The sequence below is a fragment of the Diceros bicornis genome, chromosome 9 (genome assembly GCF_020826845.1).
Source record: "Diceros bicornis minor isolate mBicDic1 chromosome 9, mDicBic1.mat.cur, whole genome shotgun sequence".
NCBI lineage: Eukaryota > Metazoa > Chordata > Mammalia > Perissodactyla > Rhinocerotidae > Diceros > Diceros bicornis.
The window spans coordinates 85,350,529-85,373,579 of record NC_080748.1 but is presented as its reverse complement, the minus strand read 5'-3'; the positions used below and the strand labels follow the sequence as shown (position 1 = coordinate 85,373,579).

Here is a 23,051-nt window from a genome sequence, read left to right as displayed (position 1 = left end):
CAAGACCAAGGGGCTTCCCTGGCTGGCCTGCACACGCGCACTTAGCATTTGTCAGTCACTCTGGAACCTTCGTGCATTCTGCTGTGGAAGAGGGATGTTGAGGAAGCTGCAGCGAAGTTCCAGGCCTCTCAGAAGTTGATGCGGCTCCTCTCATCAGTGCAGTTACTGCTGGGCAAGTCCTGAATCTCCTGCACGTCTGAGTGATGTGGCTTCGGGTCAGTGCTGTAAGCGGTCTTGATGCCAGTATCAGTGACAAGCAGTGCCACTGAAAACTGAAAGCTTGTGGCTAATGTTCTCACCCTCCCAAGGCTCTCTCCCCTAAGGTAAAAATACCGCATTGGATAAGACAGCGCGAAACAAGAAGCATTCAAAATACCTTTATTTTTTCTCATTGGGTGGTCATTCCATCACACGTTTTAACAGCGATTCCCCGGCTGTACATTTCATTTGGATATTTCCACCAATCTTGACTTTTTCTTCATCATGCATTTCAATCCTCACTTTCTTCATCTTCTCCTATTGTCAGTGTTGCTGGATTTAAAACAAAAAAAAAGTGTTTTTTGGAATGGAATATTCATCAATCCTAAGGAAATTTCATCAAGGTCTGTGAACACGTCTACACGGCACACATCCACATGGCCATGATTCACTCAAAAATGAGTTGGGTAGGTGGGTCTGCGCTGCCGCATGTCTCTCCCCTAGCTCCTGGGAGAGAAACCGCTTCTTGGGAGAGGGGAAGCCTCTCTCCGCAGAGAGCACCAAGACCGGGCCCGCGTGCCCTGCAGGCAAGTGTCGCTGCACAGCCAGCCTCGGTTGGGGCAATCTCCAGACCCAAGGAGATGCCTGGCAGGCCTCTTCACCCTGCCTCCTCCTTCTCCTGACTGCTCCAGGAAAACCCAGTCCCTGTGACTAACGGAGAGTAAGAGACCTAGACAGAGTCCCACACAAACATCACCAAAGATAAAGCTGATCACGTTTCTTCTCTAACCCAGCAAGTCGCTCACCTGTGAAAACCAACAAGCCACTACCAAAGGCCTCCTAAGAGAGTTCATACCGTACAGGCACCTCTGCCTCCTGGAAACCAGAGGGGCCAGAACACTCAGCTGTCACTCACACCACCCCCTGACCACCGGGCAGCCAGCCTGCCCTTGCAGGAAGTTCCAGGATTCAATCTGCAAGTGGGGCTTGGTTCCCGGCACCACCACCACGCCTGCCCTCACACCCACTGCCCGCCAGGCACTGGCCCCGTTAGAGCGGTGGGATGGCAGAGAGGCAGGGAGTAGGGCGAGACAATATTTGTGAAAGGAAACGTGCTTCTAGCGCAGGAAACCCATACCGAGGGCAGAATCCCCCCTACAGACCCGGCCCTCCCAGGCAGATCAGATAGACTAGAATGTTGTCCAAACTAAAAAGCGAGTCTCGTGTTGCTGAAGGGCCCACTGGCTGCAGAGCATCTCTCACAGACGGGCCCCCTCGGGAGCAGAGCTCCCCGCGCCTCAGAGCCTGGACCACCCGCCGGCCTACCTTCCTCGGCCTCGGCCTCGGCCTCGGCGCTCTTGGCGCTCTTGAGCGATGGCTGGGCGCTCGCAGGCTTCGGCTCCCCGGCGGGGGGGACCGCCTCAGCTTTGTCACTCGCCTCGGACGGCAAAGGCACTTCTGTGGGGACGTCCTTTTCTCTCCTCTCTTGAACAACTCTGATGGGAAGAGACTTTTATCACAATCAGAGAAATGCAAAACGGAGAACTCCGTGGGCCATCCGGGCCTGCGCCAGGACGGCGCCCTAAAACTCGGGGTCTGCGGTCACGCGCGTGCATTTGTCAAGGTCACTGCTCTGTCTCGAGAGTTCCCACTTGGGTTCTTATACGCGCTCCCGACAGAGAGCGCGGCGGCGTCCCCCCTCCCGAGGACGGCAGCGGGCACGGCGAGCGTGGTTGGGGGCCGCGCACAGCCGGTCGGCGCGCCCGCCCCCGGCTCCGCTCAGGGTGGGGAGGCAGAAGCGACTCGTAATCTCAGAGGCTTCTGCCCGTGTCACGGGGAGAGGCCGTGGGAGCAGGCACCTCGGCCCCCAGTGAGAACGTGAGTTTCAGCTCTGCCCACGGGCGTGCCCGTCGTCACCGTGGCAAAGAGGGAGACGGCACACGGCTCCACCGGGGCCCCAGCACCGGACGGAGGGGCGCGGGCCGCCTGGCCGGGAATGTCGGCCGGGCTCTGCAGACACAGCCGGGGGAGCCCGCGCCCCACTCGCCGGCGCGGGAAGGCTGTGGGGTGAGACGGGACGGCAGAGCCCGGCAGGGTCGGGTGCTCGGTAGTCGCTGGTGAGTCATCGGGAGCTCTGCGAAAATGAGGGGGGCCCTTCGGGCAGGCTCGTGTCCATCCATCGCAGGCGCTCCTCGAGGCCCAACAGCACCGGCCGAGGCAAGGCCCCCTCCCGTCCCCCTCAGGCTCCAAGCTCTGCGTGTGAGTTACTGACTTGTAAATGATGGTGATCACGAAGGCCCCCGCGATGATGACGATCAAGGCAGAAAACACCTGCACGTACGCTGGAAGACAGGTCAGGCCATCACCACTGGGACCCAGGGGCAGTGCACAAGGCAGGCCTCCCCACCGTGGGCGCAGCAGCCCCTGCCCTGCGGCCCACCCCGCCCACTCACCCCTGAGCACCGGAGGCGCCACCCGCCTCCACGGCCTGCCTGGAAACTGCTTCCAGGGGCTCAAAGTTGCCCTTGACAGGTGAGGCTCCACCGGAGGGACTCAAGGTGGTGGCCAGTGGCCACCAGAGGACACCTGAGGACTGCCCACTGAGGAGAGCCGGCAGGGAGGGCTCCCCTATCTGTTCTCCAGAAAACAGCAGCTCACCCCCTCCTGTGACCTGGGCACCACACCCGCCCCCAACTCCCTGGAAACGGTTCCTCAGTCCTCAGGTCAGTTCTCCCAAAACAGAACATAAGGAAAATGCTTTTTGGATGACAGACAAATTCCACTGGTCTGATTTCAGATTTCACTGACTGAGCTTTTCTGTGTTAACAAGGGGCTTCCTCTGTCCCCGAACTGCTCATGTCTTCTCTAAGCACATCCCCACAGAAGAGCCAGACCCTTCCAGGTGACTCTGAGGGGGCGGCCTCTATTCCCGTATTTCCCTGCGTAGGAGCATCAATTGCTGTAAATTCTCGGCCCCTCTCCACTCCCAGGAAGGAGTGGGAAGGAGGAGCTGGGCATGGCCCACCCGGAGCCCTATCCTGGGGCACCCCCACCGCAGGAGCCCTCCTGGTGCCCAGAGGGCGAGCCTCCTTGGAGACTAACGTTTTGATCTCCACTCCCTCGTTGGCCCAGGACTCTGGCTAAGCAAAGGGGTGGTGTTCACTGGGCCCCCAAGCCCTGGCGGTTCCACGTGAGCGTCGCTCCAGCCGAAGCCCTAGGATCACCTGATGTTCTCTCCCCAGTTTCATCCTTCTACATTCTCTTCATCAGGTCGATGAAAGGATTTTAAAAGAATTAATGCAAGTGAAGTTGTTAACTTGTGCCTGGCGTATAGTTTGTGCACAGTGATCCTTCTTGTATTATTATCATCACTATTCTCTTCTCTAACTGCTTTTATACCCTTTCAAAGTAAAGAAACTGGCTTACCTGCAAATTCCTATCTCGAGTGACATGATTTGCCTCAATTCTCTTACCTCCTTCTCCCTCTAGCCCGTTTTCACCGGTCCTTAACCAGTAGTAACATTATTGGATGCAGTGTCCTTGGCTTGTACATTAGTTTCTAAGGCAGCCATAACTCGTACCACAAACTGGGTGGCTTAAAACAACAGAAATTTATTCTCTCACAGTTCTGGAGGCCAGAAGTCCAAGATCAAGGCATTGGCAGTGCCGTGCTCCCTCTGAAGGCTCTAGGGGGGATCTTTCCATGCTTCTTCCAGCTTCTGGTGGCTCCCGGTAATCCTGGGCATTCCTTGGCTTGTGGAAGCATCACCTCGATCTCTGCCTCTGTCATGACACGGTGTTCTCCCTATGTGAGTATGTCTTCACACGGCGTTCTCTTTCATGTCTCCTAAGGACACCGGTCATATTGGACTAGGGTCCCCCTACTCCAGTGTGACCTCATCTTAACTAATTACATCTGCAAAGACCCTGTTTCCAAATAAGGTCACATTCACAGGTACCAGAGGTTTGGACTTCAATATACCTTGTGGGAGGACACAATTCAGCCCACAAGAGAAGGTAAGCTACAGTTGATAGTCGTAGAGAAAGCTGCCTCCCAGGCACATGAGGATGGTTCCAATGGGATGTGCATTCCTAGACTAATCTGCAGGTTCTCTGGAAATGGATGATGCTACCGGGGTCCTTGATATGGGGGCTGAAGTTGGAAAACTGAAAGTGGGTTGAAGCCAAATAGTTCAGCGATGGTAATCCAAACAGTTAATTTTCTCAAACTGATGAGAGCTCAGTAAGTAATGGTTAAGTACACAATGGGCACTCCATGATTGAGAGTTCATCAGGGAGAAGATGCAGGGGGAGAATGAGACTTGGGGTTGTGTGGTTGCTGGACTAACAGACTAGTACAATTTAACAATGAAGGAATCATGAAACTGCTTGTTGAAAGTTTTGTTCTAATCAGTTGGCTTATTTCTTTAAATGATGCCTTTCCCATGGATGTGTGTTTACCTAAGTTCACTCTCGAATCTCCAGGGCTATAATAACCAGCCTCCAAGATGGCATCCAGGGATCCTTGCCTCCTGGCACTTACACCCCAGTGTAGATGCTCCCACATGGCACAAGGCTGACCTCTGAACCAAGGGCACAGTGGCATGGTGTGACTTCCAAGACTAGGTCAAAGAGTCATTGTGGCTTCTACCCTGCTCTATCTTGGATTGCCTGCTCTGGGGAAAGACAGTCATCATGTCATAAGGACATGCAAGCAGACCTCGTGGCAAGGAAAAGGGCTTCCTGTTAACTTCTAGTACTGACTTGCCAGCAAACCAAGCCATCTGGAGTAGATCCTCCAGCCCCGGTCTAGCTTTCAGATGACTGCAGCCTTGGCTGACATCTTGACTGCAATCTTATGAATCGCCTGAGCCCAAACCACCCAGCTAAGCCACTAAGTTGTTGCTTTAAGCCACTAAGTTTGGGGTAATTTGTTACATAGCAATAAATAACTAATACAAGGGTGTAGCATAGGACTTGGCACAGAGAAAGTGCACTTTAAATGACATTGAATGAATTGAATTGCAATGAACAAATAAAGTGAAAGAGTGAATTAGGAGCTTTTAAGGGACAAGAAAGTAACTCTCAAATTCTTGAATTCCAGGGAATGTGTATTCCTTAGTGTGATCTTGTATCTTGGTTCATGAAACAAATTCAGAATTTATATGTGAGTGAAGTCTTGTTGGAGAGACACACATATTCAGACAATACTTCAGTATTCAACTGTCAGCATATCTTCTATATCTTTATATATGCAAGTATTTTTGGACCTTGATGTCAAGCTCTTAGAGGCAGTGACTGAATCTCTGTGATTCTTTCTGTACAGAATCTGGCCAGTACACTCTTTCTTATGAACAGTATGTGTGGCTTATCATAAGCCATGTATTATGATTGACCATTCAGAAATAGCAGCAATTGAAGAGAGCATTATTTTCTTTAAAGAATATCTTGGTAAATTCTCCCCCAAATATAGTTAAACAAAAGTTTTGAAATCATCTCAACAAGTCCCACGAAGAAACTGAAGTCAAACACTTGGAAGAAATGACATGTTAAATCATGTACCCTGAATCAAGACTGAAGAATGAAGGCAAGTCATTCTCTTTGAATTCCCAATTCTTTCTCAAAGATCTAATGCTAATTCCCCAAGTTCATATTCTTAATAATACAGATTATGCCATGACACAATGTGCACTTCAAACCAGCCAATTTAAGAAGTTGGTGAAAGGTTTTCATAACATGGAATTATGTGCACAAAGAACTCATAATACCCTGTCACTGAATACTACAACTTACACAGCACAAAGGTTCATTCACCGTCTTGAATGAGAAAGATGTCAAAGAAATGAAAAATAATTTGAGGGCACAGTGAGAACCCAAATGTAGGGCTCACTGCCCAGACTCTTCCCACAGATGGCCCAACCTCTCGGGCTTGAAAGAAGCCTGAAGTTAAGAAAAAGCCTAGCCCACACAACTCATTTATTACAACTGAAAGGATGGAAAGAGGATTAATACTTGCCTCCATGCAAAAATGACATACCCACTTGCAAAACAGCGAGCACTCTTCAAGTACAAAAAATTCTTGCGAGTTGTGGGGTTTTTTGGGGGAGGGGTTCCTTAAGGGCACTAATAATTAAGGTGCTGTAAAGAATAAGGCTCATTTTTCAAAAGAGTGACAGGCATAATGTGATTGTACTAATGTAAACAATGTTTGAAATACATACTAACATTTAAAAAATGGCCAACTCGCGCATAAAATCCTGATGAGAAGATGCTCAGGGGGTGGGACAGAGGAAAAACAAGGAAGAGCAGTAGCAGCCTGGATTTGCGTGCCCTTATTAGCTGCCATCTTTCTTGAATGATCCATTTCAGCACTTTACGCTGTTGAGGCTCCGTTTCATTGGGATATGAGGAAATTGGGATAATTAATGGCCAAAGACCATGACCAGTTCTGTGACTTGACCCAGGAATTGAATGTCTCCTGCTTCTTAACATGTAGGAGATCGAAAGGACAAACTCAAATACCCTTTTTATGTTCATGTTTTCTGTTTTTAGGAGCCCCAGATGGTAAATGTCTCAGAAAAACTAAGTTGCATACATGCCCAGGACGCTAGAGTGCTCTAAGAAGCAAAGCTCCGTGACGGAAATGAAATGAGCTAGATTGTAATGCTCTGCTGCCCTCCAAATGGTGAGATGTGTGTATCAAACCACCAATACCACAAAACAACAACAAACAGATGACAAGTGAAAAGCAGCAAACTATGGCTAGACCACCACCCAGTGCCATGAGCTCAGCTTCAGGAGTACGTGTCACACACCCCAGAGAAAGAGCTGTAGAAATGCAGCAATACGATAGGCCATTCAGCATTGGAAGAACAGAGACTCAAAAAGAGCTCTCAAGTAAAATTCTGGCTAAAGCCTGTAGGTTTCATGATGAGAGAGGTGGAGAATGATGAACTCTTTTAAGTGGAAAGCACTGCATCTTGTTGCAACTCTCACTACATGGTTGCATACGATTGGACTAGAGGTTCATTAAAGCCCAGAATAACTTTCAAGGTGACATCAGCAATGGCAGAGGAGGAGCCCCCCAAATTCCCTCCTCGATAAAAGCAAAGAGACTACTGGCAAAAATTGTCAGAATAAACTTTTCAGCACTCTGGAAATTAACAAAAAGCTTGCAGCAATCTGTTTATTCAAGATGAACAGATGAATATCAGTAAGAACAGTGATCTTTGGACATTTTAACTTGCCCTATTCCCACCTCTCCTGCCCACCCTCCAGTTCCACAGTAGTCTTGAAAACCAACAGCCCACAATCATGGTGACATCCAGCAGCCTGGCATCACTGGAGGGTGCAGAACACGATGGGAGCTCCTTCAAACTCCCATTCTTGGAGAATTGTCATTATTTAATCCATCTGGTGCTTCACAGGAAGATCCCACTTGCAAGGCTGTCTTTATTTGACCTGACTTGGAGCTCATTTAGCGTGAACAGCCTTTTCCTCAGCCACTTGTTGAAAATAACTAGAGGCAATTGTTGAAAAGCATGACAATGGAAGTGGTTGATAGGAGTTGGGACAAACAATAGCCTGACCAAAAACTTAAAAGGAAAATTTGGGGAATGAGATGACTATAGGGAGGTTTGAAAAGCACTGACATGTTCCTTGGAATCCAGAAGGCAGTAGGCATGCCCAGGCCTGTGTACATACCTAGGAAAGACCTGAGAAGACCCCACCTCTCACTTCTGGCTGACCTGGAGGCTCTGTGTAAGCATGAAGTGAAGATTAAGGCAGAGTTGGAAACTAGCTGGCTGAGTGTTGAAGGTGTGCCCCAACACTCACACAAAGCCCCCAGCAAAGACTGAGGGACATTGTTTCCAGGCGTCCAAGGAGATTTCTGTCTAGTCACTAACTGATCACTAGGCTAACAAAGCAGAGTCTTTGGCGATCACACACCACAAAGAATACAGATTTCACAGAATTAGTTCAGAAAAGCCGTTAAAAAAACAATAACAACAACAACAGATTTGCGGAGTCAGGAGAACCTGATTTTTAGAGTTGCCACATTATTTTAAATGTCACATTTTAACAACAACAAAAAATATGACACATGCAAGGAAACAAAATATGGCCATCCACATGAAACTATCCCTGAGGAAGCCCAGATGTTGGACCTACTATGCGAAGACTTTAAATTAGCTATTTTAAATATGTTCAAAAAACTAAAGGAAACCATGTCTAAAGAACTAAAATATGAGAATGATATCTCACCAAACAGGGAATAACAAAAAGAAACAGAAATTATTTAATTAAAAAAGAAAGAACCAAATAGAAATTCTAGAGTTGAAAGTATAATAACAAAAGTGAAAATCTCACTAGAGGAGCTCTGTAGTACATTTGAGAGGCAAAAGAAAGAACCAGAAAGCTTGAAGATAAATCTATTGAGATTATCCAGTCTGAGTAACAGAAAGAAAATAGAGTCAATAAAAATTAACAGAGCCTCAGAGATCTGTGGGACACCATGGATTGTACCAAATATGCAGAATGGGAGTCCCAGAGGGAGAGGAGAGGGACAGAAAGGGGCAGAAAGAATACCTGAAGAAATGGCAAAAACTTCCTAAATTTGATGGACATTAATCTATAAGCCAAGAAGCTCAGTAAACTCTGAGTAGGATGAAATCAAAGAGATCCACACCTAGACACATGATAAACTGTCAAAAGAGAGAATTGAAAGCAGCATGAGAGAAGCAACATGCTGTGTATAAAGAAGCCTTAAGATTAACAGCAGATTTCTCATCAGAAACCATGGAGATCAGAAGGCAGTGGGATGAAATATTCAAAGTGCTGGCAGAGAAAGACTGTCAACTAAGAATGTTATATACTGCCACTCTATCCTTCAAAAATGAAGGAGAAATTAAGACATTCCCAGATAAACAAAAACTGAGAGAATTCATCACTAGCAGACCTGTCTTACAAGAAATACCAGGGAGTCCTTCAGGATGAAAGGAAAAGAGACTAGACAATAACACAAATCCACATGAGCAATACAAAGCATCATTGAGATGCTCAATAGATGCAGAAAAGAGTTTGATAAAATCCAACACCCTTTCATGATAAAACACTCAAAAGGGGGCCAGCCCCGTGGCATAGTGGTTAAGTTTGGCACACTCCGCTTCAGTGGCCTCGGTTCATGGGTTTGGATCCCAGGTGCGGACCTACACCACTCATCAGCCATGCTGTAGTGGCATCCCACATACAAAATAGAGGAATATTGACAACACATGTTAGCTCAGGGAGAATCTTCCTTAGCAAAAGAAAAAAAAACACTCAAAAAACGAGGAAGAGAAGGGAACTTTCTCAACCTGATAAATATCTAATAAAACCCACAGCTACTATCATACATAATGGTGAAACACTGAGAGCTTCCCCCTAAGATCAGGAATAAGACAAGGATGTCCACGCTTGCTGCTTCTATTCACCATTGTATTGAAGGTTTGAGCCAGGGCAACTAGGCAAAATGAAATAAAACCATCTAGATTAGAAAAGAAGAAGTAAAACTATATTTGTAGATGATATGATCTTGTATATAGAAAATCCTAAGGGGCCAGCCCTGTGGCGTAGCAGTTAAGTGCGCGTGCTCTGCTACTGGTGGCCCGGGTTCAGATCCCAGGCACGCACCAATGCACCGCTTGTCAGGCCATGCTGTGGTGGCATCCCATATAAAGCAGGGGAAGATGGGCACAGATGTTAGCCCAGGGCCAGTCTTCCTCAGCAAAAAGAGGAGGATTGACATGGATGTTAGCTCAGGGCTAATCTTCCTCACAAAAAAAAAAAAGAAAAGAAAATCCTAAGAAATCAACTAAAAGGTGAGTAGAACTAAGAAACAAATTCAAGAAGGTTGTAGGATACAAGATCAATATACAAAAATCAGTTATATTTCTATATACTAGCAACCTTTCAATTCTATTGGGTATACACCTAGGATTCTATATACAATCTGAAAAAGAAATTAAAAACACAATTCCATTTACAATAACATTAGAAAGAATAAAATATTTAGGAAGAACTTTAATAAAAGAAAAATAGATTGGCACACTGAAAACTACAAAAGCTTGTTGAAAGAAATTAAAGACAACCTAAATAAATGGAAAAACATCCCTTGTTCATGGATCAGAATACTTAATATTATTAAGATGGCAATCCCTCCTTGAAATTATCTACAGATTCAATACAATCCCTATCAAAATACCAGATGGCTTTTTTGCAGAAATTGACAAGCTGATCCTAAAATTCATATGAAAATGAAAGGATCCATAATAATCAAAACAATCTTGAAAAAGAACAACAAAATTGAAGGACTCACACTTCTTGATTTCAACTCTTATTACAAAGCTACAGTAATCAAAGCTGTGTGGTACTGGCTAGGGAAAGACATATGGATCAATGGGATAGAATTGAGAGTCCAGAAACAAACCCTCACACTTATGGGCAATTGATTTTCAACAAAGGTGTGAGACAATTCAATGGAGAGAGAATAGTCTCCTCAACAAACGATGCTGGAACAACTGGAAATCTATGTGCAAAAGAATGAAGCTGGACCCCTACCTCACACCATATACAAAAATTAACTCAAAATGGATCAAAGACCTATATGTGTGAGCTAAAACTATAAAACTCTTAGAAGACATCATAGATGTAGATCTTCATGACCTTGGATTAGGCCATGGTTTCTTAGATACAACACTAAAAGCACAAATAGATAAACTGGACAAAACTAAAACTTTTGTGCTTCAAAGGACACTGTCAAGAAAGTGAAAAGACAACCAACAGATTATGAAAATGTGTCTGCAAATTATATATCTGATAAGAGTTTACTATCCAGAATATAAAAAGAGCTCTTACAACTCCACAATAAAAAGACAATTAATCCAATAAAAAACTGGACAACATATTTAATAGACTCTTCTCCAAAGAAGATATACAAATGGCCAAAAGCACATGCAAGGATGCTCAGCACCATTACTCATCAGGGAAATACAAATCAAAACCACGACGCGATACCACTTCACACCCACGACAACGGACATAATCAAAAAGACAGACAAGAGTTGGTGAGGATATGGAGAAACTGAAACTCCCACACACTGCTGCTGAGACTGTAAAATGGTGCAGCCACTTCGGAAAATGGTTTGGCAGTTCCTTAAAAATTTAAAAATACAGTTCGTATATGATCCAGCAATTCTACTCCTAGGTAAATACCCAAGAGAATTGACAATATATGTTCATGCAAAAATCTGTATACTTATGTTCATAGTAGCATTATTCATAACAGCTAAAAAGTGGAAACAATCCAAATTTCCATCGACTGATAAATGGATAAACAAAATGCAGCCAATCCATACAACAGAATATCATTCAGCCGTAGAAAGGAATGAATTTCTGATACACACTACAACATGGATGAACCTTGAAGACATTATGTAAGTGAAAGAAGCCAGACGCGAAAGGCCGCATATTGTATGATTCTGTTTCTAAGAAACGTCCAGAATAGGTTAATCCACAGAGGCAGATCAGTGGTCGCCAGGGGCCGGAGGGAGAAGAGAATGGGGAATACTACTTCACAGGTATAGGGTTTCTTTTTGGAATAATAAAAATGTTCTGGAATTTATAGTGGTGATAGTCGCACAACTTTGTGAATATCCTAAAAGCCAATGAATTATACACTTTTAAAGGGTGAATTTTGTGGCATGAGAATTTTATCTCAATAAAAATTGTAACCAAAAAAGAGGTAACTTCCGATTGTTTCTCTCTGCAGGTACAAGGGAAGGTGTGGGATCCTGGGGCACTAGGTCTCCAGGAGGCGGAGGGCAGGACAAGTAAGGAGATCTGGGCCCAAGCCTTCTGACTCAAGATCTGAAGGAGAAATTGCCATCAGAAAATCCTCCAGCTACGAAGGGCATTTGTTGTGGCCTCTCATTGAGAATCGAACTGACTCCTCATTCGCCTGTAGTGTCAAATCTTCACCTTAAAGCAAGGCAGACACTCTCTCTCTGGGTGAACCAGGATCCTGCCACTGCTTTAGCTTCCTGAATGGTTTTGCCGAGAATATCACTTTCTTCTTGAAGGAGCTGCGTTAGGTGGGGTTTGAGTCTGCAGGATCGGGCAGCCCAGTGGGCCAGTATATGGTAACACTGATCGGTCACTAATGTCTGTGATTTCCTTCGTCCAGGAATGAGAGAGGACTCAGTGTCTTGTCCCTGAGGGGCTCAGCCTCGCTGGGACTTAGAGGAAAAAGAAAGAAAAGAAATCCTCCCACAGAGGAGCCACAGAACACATGTGCCTTTATCCCCTGGGTGGGGGGGACAGAAGGGTGGCCTGGGACGGGGCTCCCAGGACACATTTTCCACAGCTTCGGAGCTGCTGCATGCCCATGGTCAGCAGGTGGCTTTTTGTATCCACAGGGGCATTTCCTCCTCTTTGGCCAGATCTTGTATGGGCTGCCCTGTTCCTCAGGCTTGTTCATGCCTTCCCAAAGGGTCCCAGAGCCCATTCACCCTCATTTCTGAAAGGGCAAGACAACCAATCAAACGTCAAGTGGAATTTTTGAGGGTTTGGGAATATTAATTTAGAAAATCCCAGGGGCACATAAGGCCAAAGCTCTGAAGTGTGAGAAAATATCCAGAAAGTATACTCAGAGCAGCCCTTCGTGGCCAGCATCCTAGCTTACGTCCTCCTCCACACCCACCCCCTCCTGCTGCCCTTGGAATACTTTTTAGCTGCATGCCCCCCTTGGCTGACTGGCAGGAAGCAGGCCCTATTCTGAGGGTGATGGCCACTCCTCAGCCCCCACAGCCTCACATCCCAGGAGTCCCTGCTGGTCCTGCCTCCTCAGGTACATCCCAGGCTCAGGTGATTGGGTGCAGATCTTAGTGTCAAGTCTACATTTTCATTCTGACAGTGAAGAGCTTGCAGAGAAGCCCCAGTCCGGGTCTCAGTTGTCCTCATGTCTGGGCTGCACAGCTCCAGCTCTGCCCTGGTCAGGCCTTACCTTGCACACAGGCGGCAGCCCACCCTGCCCCTAACCAGCCTCTTTCGTACTAGTTTCCTCAAACCCAGGCTTCTATACCCCCCAGAGACCCGAGTCTTCCCTGAATGACGGATGTCAATTAATGCTCCTCAGCAGTGGACTTTCTCTGGTGGCCTGAGTCCCAGCCACAGACCCTCTGAGCCCTCTGCGCCCACCACTGCACTGAGCAGAGCTGTGGCTGGGGAACACCAGGAAGCCTGTCCAGCAGTGGAGACCTGGGCGGGACAGCAGGCCGTTCTGGGCGCCGGGGCTTTGCCCGCAGGCGGCGGGCCTGGCCGGGATACTTACCGGGGACAGCCTTCTCATAGCAGACGCCTTTATAAAAGCAGCACCCGAGCTCCTTGCACCGATTTCTGGTGACATTGTAGTCACATATGTCATATAGAGGAATGTCGCACACTGCAGGGCACAGACACAGGACGTTACCACCCAGAGCACCTCCCCCGCATCACTCTGCAGGGCGTGGGACGGGAGCCCACTCTGTGGGCTGTGCGGAGGGTTTTGTCATGTTTTTAATTATGCATCAGACAAATCCCACTCTGAAACTAAGATGGAGAATGAATTAGACTTCTGAACAAAATAACGTGGAGTTAATTACACAGAGGAACGTTGGGCCCTCTAATGATTAAGGAGATAATGTGTCTCGGTGAGCACTCGCCAGCTCGGCACTCCACAAAGAAAACAGAACACAAAGACTGAACACAATGGATATTTGGGAATCGGGGTTGCAACGTGCAATTAATTCACATTCAAGCACACGCTGAGTTAAAATTTCACATGGGCTGCGGATTATTTCAGAATTTAGAAGCTGAATCAAAAGGATGGAAAGTTTAATGTCAGTTTTAACCAAAAAAAAAAAAAAAGGAAATGTCATAAATGTGCAATCCACTATAGGAGACGGCGAACGATCATCTTCAGCACAGCTCAGCTACCTAACGCCTCATACATCTTCAGCTCTGAGGACAGCCGATGACCCTACTTGGCAGCGAGAACATCTGCCCGCAGCCCTGCACGTCTCCTGTCACGAGGGGAAGAGGAGGGAGCCCATCCCTCCATCCTGACCTTCCAAAGAAGCCCACTGTCTCTCACGCCCCTTCCTCCCTTCCCAAGACACCAGGCTTGCCAAGTGCTGTCGCCATGGCCTCCCCACCAGCCAGAGATGCGCTGGACCGATGACGGCCCTCTGCTGCCGGAATGCCACTGCAGCCGCAGGAGCACGCACCGGACGGCCAGCCAGGCTGGAAACAAAAGGCTGAGCAGAGTCGGAAGATGAGAAGCCAGGCTGCTAACCGCCTGCACAGCGCCCTCTCCTAGAGCTGGATCCCAATGCCAGGGCCCGGCTTGCTGACCGGGTGGGGCAGAGGGAGCCAGCAGGAGGGGCCTGTCCTCCGCCCACCTGGACTCAGAGCAGCTCAGAGGCCAGGCCAGGGGTGCCGCTGTGTGCTGGCCTCACTGGGTGCCTGTGGTCACCGAGAACCCAGTTGCTCTGCAGAGCGGCCGTCGGTATAAGGGGAGGTGAGCTGTGCCGGGTTTTGCTTCCAGTGCGGTCCAGGCTGCAGGGAGGCCCACCTAAGGCCTGCAGGGCAGCGCTGACCATCTCAGGGACACAGCACCACCGCCACCACCAGGCCCGCGTGCGGCTCCCACAGAATTAGAGCGGGGCCCTGATGACAGGACGGTGGTGGCAAACACAGCTCCTGTGTGCTCAAGCCTCTCTACCTCATCTGGAAAGATCCAGGGGCCCCAAGACCGCACGGCTGGCGGGGCAGAGCTGGGGTCCCCGTCACCCCGCTCTCTCCACGGTGCGGCTCCGTGGGCACCCTTCACAGAGCCGAGGGGACCAGGGTTCCCAGCCTTGCTCCAGGGGACGGCGGGTGCTTATTTCAGCAAACAGCACGGGCAGGAAACAACCCGCTGAGTGAAGCATGATTTCTGTTCACACGGATTGTTCTCATCCACAGGTGAGAAAACATTGTACGTGATTTCCCGTTTCGACTGCTTTGATGGGATATTTCAAATAGCAGCTGGTCCCCTCCCCGCTGTGTGGAAGCACAGTCTCCCCGTCATGTCTGAGACCCTGTGGGCCTCCCTTGCCCTCCTCCCTCATCCGTGTTCCTTCTCCTCACTGCTGTCTGCCCGGCCTGGACCTCCCATGCTGTCGGGATGCGTTTCTTCCGAGTCACCACAGGGAGGGTCTCTCTCATCTCCATCCCCCGAGTGACTCCGAGAGATGGGGTAAACTCAGGCTCCCTTGGCTCACGGTGGGGGGCGGCGAGGCTCCAGGCGGCAGTGGCCCAGGTGGCCCTACTGAAGACACCCCGTAGCCCCCAACTGACCCCCTGTCACGGGCAGTAGGGAGGTGCTAGACACAGTCCCTGCCCAGAACATCAATGGCCACCCTGTCACGTGACCATCGGGTGCTGGAAGCGGCATCTTCAGCTGCCCCCATCACATGCTGCTCCCTTGGGAATGGTACCCAATGCCCAGCCCAGAGTGGCATAGAAGCCCCGAGAGGAGGGGGCGCTTCCCTGGGCAGGGCCTGGCCACCGCAGTGCAGTGTTGATCCCCAGACGCACCCCATCACCCCAAACTCAGGCCCCACGTCAACCACATCACAGCCAGGGTGGCTCCAAGCTGCTGGGGCTCCACGCCTGCTGCCCACAGGCTCAGCTCTCGGCACACCCGGGACATCCAGGGAACAGCGGAGCCCGCGTGAGAAAGGCAGCCCCTGGGCCAGGCCAAGGAAAAGGAGACTGGCAGCACCTCAGATGGCCAGGCCAGCCGCGTCCTCCCGCTTGCTTTGGAGAAACAGAGACCAAGACAAAATAAATAAATAATTTAAAATGCACACACATGTACATGCACTCACCACATACATGCATGCACATGTGCACATACACGTATACCACATATGCACACACACACCAGGTGCACACAGCACTTATACACACATGCACAGACATGCACAGTCTGCATGCAATACCACATACATACACACATACTGCATGCACACACTTGTGCACACATGCATGCACACAAACATAATACCACATGCACACACACCACATGCATGCATGCACACACCACATGTGCACGCAAACAAACACACACACACAGGCCTGGGGTTCCCTGTGAGAAGTCACCTTTGCTTCAGGAGGATCAGGTGGCTCGGGTCACAGTGGGGGTGCGGGTCTGTCTCCTGGCTGGTTCTCCGCGCATGCTCTGCAGGTGTGTGTTTGCCCATGGATGTGCCCGATTCAGACAAAAGGAAATGGAGACCCCTGGAGATGCAGACACTGCCCGTGTGCGGATCCAGCAGACAGGAGTGCATGGCTCCTGTGGGGACGATCTGGTTCACCTGTCACTCACCTCGGGAAGCACCTAGACACGGCACCCAGGTAAGGACGCCCCTCCAGACGGCCACCCTGCCCACAGTCACCCAGGTCACAGTGCCCCTGCAAACTTGATGACACATGCCGAGGCCTTCTTTTCCAATGCCATAGGAACTCCCTTGGCACCACATTTACTGTCTTCTGCGGTGAGGAGAGGACAGAGTGAAGGTCTCATGCCCGGGGCAGCCCAGAAGGGGCTTGGCCTTTGCACCCCTGAGGGATCCCTCTCCAAGCTCCAAACACGCCTGACCGTTCTGCAGCTTCTACTCACCCCCTCCACCTGCTTTCCTCTCTGTCTGTCGAGTCACGCTTCCGGGAAGCCTTCTCAGGAAAAAGCAAAGTCCCAGAAGGACCCGGAGACGGGGCCTCGGAATCCACACCCAGAGGGAGGAAGCAGGCGGGTCCTCTCTCCTGATGCCCGCTGCTCCCCCATCTCTCCCTTTGGTCTGCAGAGCAGTTTGTAAAACAGTAGATCAGAAGGGGACCTGGCAGGTCTCCAGTAGGAGCTGCTGGACTTCATGGCTGTGGAAGCTTCCAGAATTCCTGAGACTTAACCTGGCCGTGGGGGAGAATGCTCCATCAGAAAGGAAGGCGTGCGGCTGGCCACTAGCAGATATACGAAGCCGTACTGCCTCCTCAGCCCCTGCTGGAAAGTTCTGGACCCGTGGCTCCGGGAGAGTGTCGCCGTGGGTGCTGAGATGAGGTCATGGAGAGGTTTCTGGAGGAAGGACAGGCCGGAACGAAAGCACGGTGCTCCCAGCGCAGCAGCCATCCGTGGGGTGCCCAGGGGCTTTGCCCTGAGAACATGCTCTCCCTCACTTCACGGCAAAAACGCTTTTCAGAAAAGTTAATTGTAAAGAAAAATCTCCAAAAAGCACATGTGGTTTCCCACAGCTGTTGCCCGTAAACCAGCACCGCTCTCCAGCGGAACGTCATCTGTGCTCAGGTGGCCAAAACTGACAATGCCCGTGCCCCGAGGGAATCCCAGCCAGCTGGGGGCTCCCTCCTGGGACTCAGGGCACCCCGACACACTCAGAGTGCCCGGGGCTCTGCACCCCTCTCTGTCTGGGGAGATTGACACAGTCATGCGACAGGCCTAAACCTCTCTTCACATGTCATTGGCCAACAAGGACTGTGAAAATCTCTAACATTTGAGACCCACGTTCTGGATACTCTGAGCTTTAAACTCCACATGTCAGTTGTCTTGGAACAAAGGATCCAGTCCTCCTGAGAGGAGTGTGGGGCGGGCCCGGGGACCCACCCCGGCAGGCAGCGGTGAGCAGGGAATGCGGCCATGCGGAGCGCGCACACGTCGTGAGCAGGGGAGCCCTGCGTGCGCTGGGACGCCCGGAGCTCATTCTAACCTCTGACGTTCAGGCCTGGAAGGCGCCTTGGCCTCAATCCACAGGATTCAGACAAGGGTCTAATGGCTCTGGGATTTCCCGCAGCCGCACGAGGAGAGGAGAGCAGACTGCCGTGGGGTGCGAGTCCCCGCTTTTTCCCCATAGGCCACTCCACAGAAATTACCCCAACATTTGTCAGGTGCCTACAGTTTACAAGGCACTTCACAGAATCTATTCCAGTTTTCATGGCAACTTTGTGAGGGAATTGATCTTAGCCTCAGACAGACAGACAGACAGTAGACAGAGGATACATAATAGATCAATAAAGGTAACAGCACAGCTGTACAGCCAGATCCTGGGTTCAAATCCTACTGCCCCACTCTGGCCACACGACCTTGGGAACCAGAGTCTTCATTTCCTCACCTCCAAAATGAGTGTACCCATAGTCTCTCTGCTGGGGGGCTGCTGGAAGGGTTAAATGAAACAGAACTTAAGAAACAACCTATTGTCAGGGGGTTTGGAGCACAGTAACGCCCTATCTCGGCTATGACTATTTTTACTGTCATTAGCATTCCTGCTTCAGGTTGAGGGAGCTTGGCTGTCTCTCCACCACCAGCCCCTAAAGCAGGAGACGTCAGTGGCTCTTCTTATCCTCGGGAGAAGCAGGGTGCCTGGTGCACAGAACACATTCAATGCAGGTGTCCAAAGGATAATTGTGGAGTTAATAGACTGACTCACAGCCCGCCTGGTCTGGTGTGGGGCGCACGGCTCGTCTTCTCTCTCAACAGGACCAAGTCTCCTACAGGGGGTGGAGCCGAGCCCCCAGCGCCCGCCACTCAGATCTCATAGATGGAGCTTTGAACTACATCCAGAGCGGATCCTTGGGTCTGGGCGAACCCCAGAACTCGCTTGTTGGAGAGCCGTCAGTCTCGGTGTCCGTTCCACAGACATTTGGGGAGCACCTGCTGGATGCCGGACCGTGGAGAGCAGAGATGAGGACAACAAGGACCCCGACTCCAGGGCCACGCTGGGCCCACATCTTTCGGCCACACCTCGGGGCTGAGGCTGCCCATGGGCATGAACTGGGCCCTAGCAGGGGTCCGCACCCACAATCTCATCTTCATTCGTCTGTTCCTTTGCTCACTCCATCGTTCACACATTTGCCCACTAAGGCCGGTGTCCCGAGGGCAGTGTGAGCCTTCAACACTACGACACGGAGAACGACATCGTCCCTGCCCCCGGGCCAACCTCCAGCCTAGGAGCTGGCGGGCGAGCAGCGTGTGCCAGGCATGCCGGCCAGCGGCCGGCAGCAGGGCTCTCGCTCCCTTCCTGGCAGGAGGAGGGAGCTAACGTTGGCCGGGCTGCAGGCGGGCAGCCAGGTGCACAGAGCATGCATGTGAGGAGGGCAAGTTCCTGCCTGCTGGGCAGGCTGCACCTCTGTGGGCCGCAGATGAGGCCCAGGAGAGGGGGTCCCCACTTAGGGCCCCCAGGGGCCGACTGAGGGGTCCCTGGCACCAAGTCAGAACCCGGCCCTCAAGGCTTGTCAGCTCCCTTGGAGGTTTGTAAAGAAGGGCCAAGACTTCCTTTCACAGGCTGCCTCATGGACGGAGAGGGAGCCCAGGCCTGCGTGACGGAGATGAGGGTCAGATCCGATGGGCACAGCTGGCTGACTTGGACTCTGCCCCAAGGTTGGACCCACTGTCATCCAGGCCACACCTTGTGATCCCACAGCTCCCTTCAACTGCCCATCTGCCACATCTGCCCATCCCCCACACCTGCCCATCCCCCACACCTGCCCATCCCCCACACCTGCCCACCTCCTCCACCTGCCCATCTGCCACACCTGCTCATCCCCCACACCTGCCCATCCCCCACACCTGCCCATCCCCCACACCTGCTCACCTCCTCCACCTGCCCATCTGCCACACCTGCCCATCCCCCACACCTGCCCACCTCTTCCACCTGCCCATCTACCACACCTGCCCATCCCCACACCTGCCCACCTCCTCCACCTGCCCATCTGCCACACCTGCTCATTCCCCACACCTGCCCACCCCTTCCACCTGCCCTGGCCGCAGTGGCCAGTGCCCACCCAGGGGCGCCCTGCAACAGCTCCAAAACAGGCCAGCCAGGAGGTGCTGACAAAACCAGCCGTCATCTAACAGTTTACCAATGAGCTTCAGTAAAAACGGGAAACAGCCACATGCACGTCTACGAAGGACACAGAGACATGTTATCACATGCCTATATTCACCCCCAACTAGAAGAAGAGCGGATCACAGGCGAAATGCTAGCAGGTCACTGTGAGCCTCAGGAGGGCAGACAAACTCCCAACCCGAGGGCAGCCTGGGCAGGGCTCGGCTTTCCTGGTACATGTGGGTGACTTCCCACCCCGGCTCCACCTGGAGAAGGGGCGCCCAGCCAGCCTCCTGCAGCCCCAGGCTCCCCTCTCACAGAGCTGGGGGAGACTGCTCTCTGTCCTCACCACTCCTGGGCTCTTGTCACAACAGCCCAGGGGGCTCAGCCCTGAAGCAGAGAGTAAAAGAGGTGGCCCACTCCAGGGACCCAGAAGGGACTTCTCCTCCCAGGTGGGGCCCCCAGGAGACCTTCTGCTGCCCGCTCGGTGCCCCCAGGGGTAAGCCGCCGCCTCCTCTGCCCTGGGCCTTGTGGATGGAACAGTGGCCCCTCCTGTGAGCCCCCTGCAGCCTGGGCCTGACCCTGGGCAGCCTGGGCCCCCGTGTCCTCAGCGCCTCGTGACGGAGCCCCGGGGGACAGGTCCCAGGAGGGGCTCCCAGGGTAGCACAGCCTTCCTGCAAGCCGGGGGTCCCAGAGCCCATCCAGAGCTCCAGAGCTGGGCTCTGCCGTCCTCAGTAACAAGCCATTTCCCGCCTCCTGCGAAGCGGAGGGATTAAATGTCTCAAGGCAGCTCGGCCAACCCGGAACCTCCTGGTCAGTCCACATCCCAAGCCAAACGAACAAGAAAACCACAGTTCTCTTCCTTCCGCTTCCTTCTCCTTAGTTTATTAGAAAAGTAATGCATAAATACACCCTCAGCCAAGAAAAACATACAAGGAACACACAAGCATGGCTGGAAGCAGCCTTCCCTCTTCTCGCCCCACCCCCAGTGGCCTCACACTTCTAGAATTTCCCCCACGTGGTCTTAAGTAGCCGCACTCACACTGTCTACACACACTAACCGCACACCATGGAGAAAGTCACACTCCCACAGTTCCTTCAACAGCTGGCGGGGACAGTGGCCCACCTCAGGTCCCGGCACCCGGGACAGGGAGGAGAGGTGGACTTCACTACTGAAAATCGCTTTTCTTTAAAAAAGAGTCACCCCTGCATAAAAGATCTGAAGTGGCTGAAGTGTAAGTTTGGCAGCTCATGGTGAAAATGTCTGACACTTCTGGCTCCCTGGGAAACAGTTAAATATATTTCTTCTGCTGAAAACCCCAGGTTCAGGTGTTTTTATAATGGAACGTTAAGGAAATGAAGACTTCATAGTATTTTCCTATGTTATTTCAAAAAACACCAGTTTCTTTGCCTCCCCTGCCCCAGCTGAGCCTGGAGCCTGGCTACTCATCAACGCAGTGGGTTGAAACGGCCCCCACAGTGGTCTCTCTTGTTACCTGCAAACTTCTTCAGGAGGTGCGCCGGGGACTTCTTGAACTCCGGCGCGTATCTCATCGTGGCAGCTGAAGGACAGGCGAGGGGTCAAGGGAACCTGGGAGAGAGGGCAGGTGAGCACAGGCGGGACCTTGCGGATGGATGGGCCAGCCGCGGCAGCGCCAGGGCTGGAGGTGGCCAGGCTGAGGGCGGGCGGGTCTCACCTGCGGCTCATGTCCCCGCGGAGCCCCTCAGCCTCGTCTCACAGTTACACTCCAAGGGGACAACAACGTTCGGGTCAAACAAGAAACTGGCCGCCTCCTCCCTCCCGCTGCGCGCGGCCAGCGGAGCGTGGAGCCAGCGGCGGCCGCGCTTCCCGCTGTGACGTCACAGAGGGCCCGTGACGTCACAGAGGGCAGGGCTCTGAGGCTGGCAGCTGCAGAGCAGACGGGACACTCACAGGGCCGAGGAGGGTTGGAAGAGCCCTCAGTACCAAGCAAGGCGTCGCAGACTCTGCCTCCTCCAGACCCCGCACGGCGTCCCTTCCCTGTGGGACACCCGCCAGCTGCCCACCAGGCCCAGCGTCGGAGCCCCGTGCTGATCCCGCCACGCCCGCCCTCACACCCACCACATGTCTCCTCGGAGGGCCCACTCTGCTGGCACTGCGGGGACAACGGTGAGCCACAGACAGAAGTCCCCGCCCTCAGGGACGGACATTCCCGTGGAAGGAGACGAACAGACCCCTCAGGTCAGGTCAGCCCGCGCTGCTGCGCAGGAAAGGAAGCCCAGCTGCTGATGGGGAGCCTGGGCAGGGAGGGGCGGCAGCCTGGAACCAGACCACCTGAGCGGCCCGGCAGGAAGGGAGGGAAGGGCGCAGGGCTGAGTGGCAGCGAGTGCAGAGGCCCTGGGGTGAGGCAGGCCTGGGAGGCGAGGACCCGGCAGGAGGCCAGTGCCCAGTGAAGTGAGGGGGGAGACGTCACCGGGGTAAACCAGGAGCGAGTGCGCAGGTGACCGCAAGGACTGTGGCCTCACGCGGAGGGAGTAGGGCGCTAGGACAGGATTTTGTACGGAGGAGAAACCGGATTCTATTGTAACACCATCATTCTGGCTGTGTGGAAGACAGACCGCGTGGAGGCAAGAGTAACATCATCATCCAGGAGAGAAATAAGGGTGGGCCGGGTGGTCACGGCGAGTGCTTCTGGTCTGTCGTTTTAGAACCCATGACTGGCTGACGGTTGCATGTGGAGTGTGAGAGGGGAAAACAAGTCAGCAAGGAAACCACGGATTCGCCCAGGAGGCTGGAAGGGCGGAGCTGCTGCGTTTCAGGTGGACGCTGGAATCCACTAGAGCGGACAGGCCACGTAGATGTTGTGTCTGTGTGTCCAGTCAGGGCTGAGGTCCCAGCGGGGCGTGCACAGCAGGCAGCTG

The 23,051-nt window shown here is 51.8% G+C and overlaps 1 protein-coding gene across 1 annotated transcript; it reads right to left on the bottom strand.

Annotated features, from left to right (window-relative positions):
* Positions 1–128: 128 nt before the first annotated feature.
* Positions 129–21,824, bottom strand: TEX29 (testis expressed 29). Its single transcript, XM_058547735.1, has 5 exons — positions 21,647–21,824; positions 13,568–13,678; positions 2,471–2,540; positions 1,525–1,694; positions 129–265 (listed from the first exon to the last, which is right to left on the bottom strand). The coding sequence occupies exons 1-5, from the start codon at positions 21,702–21,704 to the stop codon at positions 129–131; spliced, it is 546 nt and encodes a 181-aa protein (XP_058403718.1). The 5' UTR covers positions 21,705–21,824.
* Positions 21,825–23,051: the final 1,227 nt, after the last annotated feature.